At 37.6% G+C, this 8483-nt stretch overlaps 1 protein-coding gene across 1 annotated transcript; it reads right to left on the bottom strand.

Moving 5' to 3' along the window:
- Positions 1-3837: 3837 nt before the first annotated feature.
- On the bottom strand, positions 3838-8172 carry LOC114748527 (G-type lectin S-receptor-like serine/threonine-protein kinase At1g11300). The gene is made up of 8 exons (XM_028936956.1): positions 8015-8172; positions 6070-7932; positions 5870-5980; positions 5454-5656; positions 5135-5345; positions 4739-4976; positions 4502-4652; positions 3838-4369 (listed from the first exon to the last, which is right to left on the bottom strand). The coding sequence occupies exons 1-8, from the start codon at positions 8070-8072 to the stop codon at positions 4061-4063; spliced, it is 3144 nt and encodes a 1047-aa protein (XP_028792789.1). The 5' UTR covers positions 8073-8172; the 3' UTR covers positions 3838-4060.
- Between the last annotated feature and the right edge of the window lie 311 nt (positions 8173-8483).

The raw sequence follows: 8483 nt of genomic DNA, 5'->3' as shown, positions 1-8483 counted from the left end.
GTGGGTCGTCGGTTTAGGTGTTTTGGCTGTGTAATGAGTTGGGCTGGGGTGTGTGGCCCATTTGTCCGTGCCCCACAATTTGGGGGTTCGGTCAACGTAGTACTCGTGGAGTGAAGACTTGACCCAGTTGTGCTCCTCAATCCGTAAAGCCATATCCATGAGTTCTCAGATGGAATGCAACGGAATCATCCGGAGGTCGGCTTTGATGTCCGGGTGTAATCCATTCAAGAAGGCGGCGATTAACACTTTGTCGTCACACTTGTCCAGAGTGGCCGAGAGAAGCTCAAAACGATCAATATATTCGGCCATGGTCCCTCTCTGCCGGAGTGCCATTAGCATCTCATACGTGCCCCCACACTGCGACGGGTGGAAACGCAACACCAGAGCCCGTTTAAGCTCAATCCAGCTACGCAATGGACTTTGAATCTCACACCACTAGAACCAGTTTAAGGCCCGGTTCTCAAAACAGAGCACTGCAGCATCCAATTTGTCATCATCATTAATCCGATTGAGCTTGAAGTATCGCTCAATCCTGAAGATCCAACCTAGCGGATCCTCTCCCGAAAACGAAGGCATGTCAAGTTTTCTCAAATTAGAGAAGTCACTACGGGATTCCTTCACCTCCGTCTCGCCTTGTTCCTCTGTCCGTGGGGACTCTGATGTAACCTTAGACCCAGGGGATTCTTCGATTCGGGTACCGATCGCTTCGGGTCGCTTCGCCTGGCGTATTTCTGACAGCACCTCTGTCATCAAGGATTGTATCGTGGCCATGTCACATTTGAGGGTTGATACATCTCCCCGTAGCAGCTCAATACCTTGCTCAGTCTGAACCAGCTGTGTATCAATATGCTCAACCTTCTGCTCCATTCGAGTCACCATTCGCCGGATCGTGACGGCTCTGATACCTTAATGATGGACCTCAGTCTGTATTAATGACAACTGAAGATAAAAAGGGCTCACTCTCAGGGTATGGACCTAAAGGGAAGAAAGGCAAAACATGCAGAACGATTACAGCCACTTGTCTCTGTGTATTCGAGAGACACAGACCTCTCCCAAGCTCTCTCTCAACATGCATACCGCCCTCCCATAACAGAGTTCCCTATATAACAATATTTCCCCCGTCTCTCTCCTCTAACCGTCACCCATACAATCCCTCAATTGCCCTTGGGCTTTCTTTTAATATAAGTCAACTGAGGCCCAGTCCTCGTCTCATCAGATACCTAATGTTGTTGGATGGAATTTTGAAGCTCGATTTATTGGTTTAAGGGAGTTTTAATTGCTTTATATAAGGTACCTTGGATAGATGGCTAAAAGATTAGAGAGTTAATTGATTTAGAGTTGTTGAAAGTGATCAGGTGTGCAAATAATTATGAGTGTTTAAATGATAAGAATTGATTTAAGATTAAAGTGTTCAAGTTTAGAAGCAATGGTTATGAAGTTTCATAAATGTGTGTGTGTGTGTGTGTGGGGTTCGGCCTACGGGAGCCAAAAGAAGAAGAAATGTGAAACTTATAAAGTGAAAGGTTACTAAGTGAAGCAAGAGCGAGACATTCTGTAGATAACTTTATTATACATGGAAGTTGTATATATATCTTTTGGGCTTATGTTGGATACTTGTATTTAACATAAATGTGTGGGTGAAGACAACCGACATACAGGTAAGTGCCATCATTGAAGATGGCCTTTATATAAGTGTATGATATTAGTTCTTAACTGTTATTATAATTATGATTATGGATGTTCAATTAAGCAGGTTGGAAATCAGGGTAGTGAATGTATTAAACCTTGTAGATCGTAACAGGTTAAATACGGTTATAGAATAGTTATATAGAGTGAGTACTGGTTCAAATGAAGTTTAATTTGAACCCGGGTTTTGTAATATGTCATGGAGTTTAATCAGGAATTTACTATAGAGATTGAAACACTAACTTGGTTCCAAAACAAGATTTGGACTTTCAATGTTTTTTGAAAAATCTCATCCTTTGAAAAGTGCCCTGAGATGTTTTAAAGAAAAGTTTTAAAACGTTTAGATTTTTGGGCATTTTATAATTTAAAAAGTGGTTCTATGTTAGTAAACAAATTTAATATCAAGTCTCTAGAGTTAGGTGGTACAACAGTGCTCTGGCATTGGCTTTTCACTACTACAAAAAGGTTTATTTTTGTCTGAAATTGAGAACAGAGGAGAAGAGAATTCTTTGATGGCAGTTTGGAGTTCTTAATGATATTCCAGCTTATAAAGGTACGCCCCTTTACCATGAACAAGAGCATTGCTGTAAGGAAAACAGAGATAAGTCTGAGGTGTTTTTGACATGTTTGGTCGAAAAGACCTGAAATTTTCTTAAGGTCTTGGGGACGACTATACAATAATGATTGAATATATTTTTGTTTAAGGCAATTGATGTAGTGTTTTTAATTTTAGGCTTGAAATACAATATTGGTGGTGCTTTAATTTCTATATTTGTTAGCTTTATAGGCAGGAGGCTGTAATTTGATCGCTTCTGGTGGTTGACGATGAAAGCCATTAAAGTTGTAATACTTAAATTACAGTAACATTGGCAGAAAGGGAAAGGGTTGGTAGAGTAAGTAGGTTCGAATATAGAAAGTGCTTATGGTTATACAGGAGACGGACTTCCTGTCTCAGCATCATGTAATTCTGCGTAGCCACTGTTCTAGTGTAATGTATTTTGGAAACAGTAATTGTCTTAGTGCAAGTCTATTTATTTTGGGTCTAAATTCTAAGATAATCTAAGGTGTTATTTACCCGGGGTTGGTTTATTATACAAGTGATAGAAGATGGATTTGTAATTTTCCACCTTCACCCGACATTTGAAACTCCTTAAGTGATCACTGATCAGAGATTATACAATATGCATTGGTTGAAAGTAGCCATGTTTTCTGGACTTCACAAGTTAATTATAACTACTTCACATGTCGTGAAAAGCTGTGTAATTTTCTGCCTATTAATTTATTTCCCAAACGTTCAAAAATTAGTTCTTAACTTCCACCACTTAACTGGAACTAGCTACATCTGGATATGGGATGTTGTGTTTTAGGCATTGTATGATAATATTTTTTTCACTTTCCTTGAAATTTTACAGAACTTGTTGTAGTTTGTGTTCTGTTTGCTTTATTTTTGATAGATTTTATGGGTCATTAGAGGTGCTAAAAAGGTACTTTGGGTAAATCTAGTCAGAAAAATTATTCTGCCATATTTTTACCATTGGAAGGCTGTATAATCAAACTAGTATATGTTTTGGTGATACATTAAATGTACAAGAGGTTCCAAGCGATGCTGCAAATAATTTATGAATCTTACAGTTTCTAGTGACTAAAACATGGAAGAAAGCATCTAAGATTTTGATATTTCATCATTGTAATAATCTAAAACAATCATGCATAGCATAAGGATCATAAATATAATATGATCATCTGCAACTGCAACATTAGTTTTCTTGGGGAAACATCAGTTGAGGAATAGATCTTTTATTTCTTTTGGTAACTTTACGGGTTTCAAATAATTAATATTACAATTCACACATGCTTTCAATTAAAATCCTTCCCCAAAAACAGCGAAAAAGAACTAGAACTGGAGTAAACTCTGGTGGAGCTTAGTCTGAAATTATGAAGTTTGGTAGGATTTTTATGAGTAATTTTAAGTAACTGATTTTAAGGGAACAATAAAGTGAGCACTCATCTCACAATTGCGTGACTGGCTGCAGGTGACCAGTTCTGTTTCATTATTGTGATAATGTTAGAGAAACTTTTGAGTAAAACCTGAATGGATTTAAACTGCAGGTGACCAGTTCTGTTTCATTATTGTGACAATGTTAGAGAAACTTTTGAGTAAAACCTGAATGGATTTAAAATTGCTAAATGTTACAATTCGTACCATGATTTCAGATGGAATCCTTATCTGAAAAACAGAAATTAAATTAAAAAAGAACACAAAAAATGGGGAAAGCACATGCATAGCACTAGATACATCACACCACCAAGATTGTAACAACTAGGAAGTTATTTATCAAAACTATGCTATTTTACTCATAGATTGGTAATGTTGCTATCTGCCTTGTATGTCACTAATACTAACTTCGTTGTTAGAAAATAATCTTTGATTCTCTTCTGGGGTCAATTGATTCAATATACTCTGCCATTGGATGAACGCAGGTTGCCTTGGAGGAGGAAGATTGACAATCTCACTATTAAGCATAGAAACTACAGTGCTCATACCTGGCCTCTCTATTGCAAGGTCTTGTACACACAGAAGTCCTATGTGTATGCACCTCAATATATCCTTCTCCACGTTTTGATTAGATGTTTTCGGGTCTATTAGCTTTACAATGTTTCCTTCATTCCATAATTTCCATGCCTAAAACACATAACAAAAGAATCATATATAATTGTTACCTTTGGAAGCCTTAGAGTTGAGAGTAAAATCAATAATTAATAATAGAACTTTCTAATTAGGTATTTAGGAAGTTAATAAAAAGTAGAGACTTACAAATCCTAGAAGGCTAAGAGAGTGCTCATTATTATAAAAGCTTGAGTTTCTTCTTCCACTTATAATCTCTAATAGTAAAACTCCAAAGCTAAACACATCTGATTTCTCTGAAAATAATCCTTCCATAGCATATTCTGGAGACATATAGCCACTGCATTTTTGAGTAAAACAAATAATTGTTATAGTACTCACTAGTTAGTATGCTACTATAATATTAGATAGGGAAGGAAAACGTACTAGGTTCCGACAACTCTTCTTGTGTTAGCTTGATCTTCACTTCCTTTGAAAATTCTAGCCATGCCAAAATCTGATATTTTTGGAATCAAGTTCTCATCTAGCAAGATATTACTTGCCTTTAGGTCCCTATGTATAATTTTTAGTCTAGAGTCCCTATGAAGATAAAGTACTCCCCTAGCTACTCCTTCAATAATGACAAAGCACTTTCCCCAGTCTAGAAGTTTGCTTTTCTCTGGATCTACAATAGTAGAGGAGAGGGTTATATAAGTTTTGTCCATACCATAAGGAAAACTCAAATATCTGTAAGAAAGACTGTTACAAACAAATGTTGTCTTGTTCCCTTAATTATGCATATGACTAGAAAGAGCTAGACCATAAGGGATCAGAAAAACCAACCAAAAATAAATGCATCCAAACTTTTATTTGGCATGTACTCATAGATCAACATCTTTTCTTCTCCTTCAATACAACAACCTAAAAGTTTTACGAGATTACGATGTTGAAGCCTGGAAATGACAATCATCTCATTCATGAATTCCTCTTGTCCTTGTCCAGATGCTCTTGATAATCTCTTAACTGCTATATCCTGACCATCTTGGAGTGTTCCCTTGAAGAAAATCCCATTAAACAGTTGTTACACATAATGAATTTGAATTAAACTGATTTTTTTTTTTTTTGCCGATTAAACTGACTAATAATTTGTGAAGTTAAATACCTTATAGACGGGACCAAAACCGCCTTGCCCAAGTTTATTGGTCAATTGAAAGTTGTTTGTAGCCATTGCAACCTTTTCAAAATCATAGACCAATAACTCCTGGAATTTAACTTGTGACAATTTTCCAATAATATTGCCGCTTGTTTTGTCTACATTTGCACCATCCCTTTTTAACAAGACCTGTTTGCTATGCCGTTTTCCTGCTGGTCGTATGAATTTAATGTATTTACAGAGAGAAAGAGATGGAAGTGCTTCATTTGAAAAATGTGGAAACATGACTAACCAAAAGACATCTACCTATATGAATATTGCTTTTGAAAATGCCTTATATATTTAAATCCTGAATGCCTATGTCATTTTAAAGCTAATAGATGTGGTAGGATTTGAAACTAAGATGATATGAAAAGGAATAATACCTGAATGTTTTGCCTTCCATTTCCATAAGAAGCATGCGCAAGTGACACTGATAATGATAGTTCCTATTACTACAACAATGATAATGATGAATGTTCTATGCTTCTTCTTATCTGTGATGAAAGACAAAGGTAAGGAAATTCATGCCAAAAAATAGAGTTAAAAGAACTAAATTTCAAGTAGTCTAAGAAAATTTAGATACCAAAGTCTGACTTGGCTGCACGAATATATAAGTCAATTCCTGCATTTGAGAACTGTTGTATGTCAATTAGATTTTCTTTCCAAGTCATACAGCCAAGCACTGAATTATATGAATATGCTTTACAAGTGCAGTTCTCCAAGCAATGGGTTCTACATTCATCTTCTGAATGAGATGATTGTTCTCCAAAGTTTGGTGCTTTAACATTTTGCAGATGGAAAAAGGTATCTTCCTTTCCATTGAAACTCCCATTTTTCATTTCCTCACATCGCTGAGTTGATTTCCCGACACAACCACCAGTCCAATTTTGTCTATTCCATTCCTCATTATTTCTTGGCTCAAACCCACTCAAACAACTGCAGATTGGTGCGCTCTTTGAATTGCAAATTCCGAATTCCCCACATATACCATAGACATCACAATCTGAATTTTGAAAAAGATTTGTTTCTAGCCATCTCCTCTTAGTATCATCCCATTGTTTATGTAATAACTTCCCTTTTGCATTCAAAACAACCATCTCTTTGATGTCAGACCCATTTGATAACCTAACAACCATCTCGTCAGCACCATTGTCATACTCGGAACTCATCCTGAGGACTGTTGTAAGGCCTTGGCCATTCCATGGACCACTACGCCAATAGGGGCTAGTTCCATTCCATATGAACAGTTCTGCAAAATTTAGTTGTTCTAGGCTCATAGAAAAATTGCCAAGGGATGGATCAGACTGATTTTTCCATGCTGTTAACTTTTGTTTCTCCCCTGCTCTTTCGTTGCTTGTAATTTTCATGCTTGGCAACAATGTATCTGAAGGATGCTCAAAACTTTGCCATATGGTTTTCGTCAAGTTATCGGTTAGGACAAGGTTTCCAGAATCTAAAATCTGACAACTAGTAGTAGATGAAATATTTGATACATTTGATGACCAAATGGTTTGGTTTTGCCCATCTAATACGATAAGATTGCCATCTTCAGATACCTTAAAAATTCCTGAAGTATCCCTTAATGGTCGATTTCTGTTAGCTACCCATACAATAGTTGAATTGGACATGTACCAAATTCCCACATAGCGATTTGTGGAATTTTCTGGACTGAAGAACCCTAGTGTGAACAAACCCCCTTTGGAGCTTATTGTATTTGGATCCTTGATGTAATGAGATGTTGTGATGGTTTCCGTGCATGACGAGGAGCCAGAAGTGTCCCAATTTGCGTAGGGTGATTCACAAAAGGTGATATTATAATCTGCACCTTCACACGTGAACGTGCTTAGACGATCATCTAGCGGGTAGCTATAGGCATGTTGGCAAGCGCTCTTGAATAGTGTTGAATAGGAGGAGGGCTGGGAACTATTTTGGGCGCAAGTTTTTGTATCTACGTCACAAGGGCCCTTGCACGCCACCACTTCTCCGTCTTTGCTCATTACCCTCAGCTCTGAAGGGCATAGTTGGATCATATCTGCCAGACAATATGTGCTCTTGCATTCTCCACAACCACCGTGAGGAACAACCGCTACAGGAAGATTGAACCCATCTAGCAAGCTCACGTCATAAAAATCAAGCCCTGGGAATTCGCCAACAAAAATTTCTATCAATGTCGCAGGTGGTGTGCCTGCCCTGCCTTTGCATTCCAGCTTCTCGGAGCCACAGTCACCGGTGACACAAGAGAAGCTTCCAGTGGAGTCTTGTGCGCACTGAGTTCGACCCCAAAAACGGCCATTCCAAGAAGTTGGCACAGAGATGGTCCTGGACTCACCAGTTTTAAGAACAAAACCGGTGGTTGATAATGGATTATTGTTAAGACTTGGAGCAATGCCTGGCCACACTGTGTAGCTGCATTTGTTAACCACTGTGAACTTTGTTGAGGTTACACCTGCAAAAGGAATATCAAGAGACATCAGGCTCAGTAGTATTACATTTGCTAGTCTTAATTTCCACTTATGATTTACAATTACCTGATATGGATTGGAGAAGAGCTATTGAAAACAAGAACAATCGTGTTGGCTGATCCATGTATATATGATCATAAAATCTGTATGTTCACAATAGAGAACAGGCTTATGTCTCAGCAGAAGCACAGCATTGGAATCTTCAAGATGCTAGTGCCGTGAATGAAGGATCCAATTTGTTTATAATTTTCTTCTATGGGTCCCATCTCTTGAGAGTTAGTGACTGAGTCAATGGACTTGTTTCCTTATAGAAAGGTGCCAATTTTGACCGAATATTGATTATAAGAAATTAGATGAAGTAACGTTAACGGTGGCATCAATCCAAACGTAAACCCCACGGAATGGAACCTATTGTTCGGTTTACTTCAATATGTGTATCCTCCTTTCAATAATTGAAATCATGGAGATAAAATATTTCAGGCAAATCGACGTTATAGGAAGTGTCTGGTATTTTTTGTTTTTATAAACAAGAGTG

The sequence above is a fragment of the Neltuma alba genome, unplaced genomic scaffold (assembly GCF_004799145.2).
Source record: "Neltuma alba isolate B1F8T4 unplaced genomic scaffold, ASM479914v2 tig00005725_pilon, whole genome shotgun sequence".
NCBI lineage: Eukaryota > Viridiplantae > Streptophyta > Magnoliopsida > Fabales > Fabaceae > Neltuma > Neltuma alba.
This window is presented reverse-complemented; position numbering and strand designations above follow the sequence as displayed.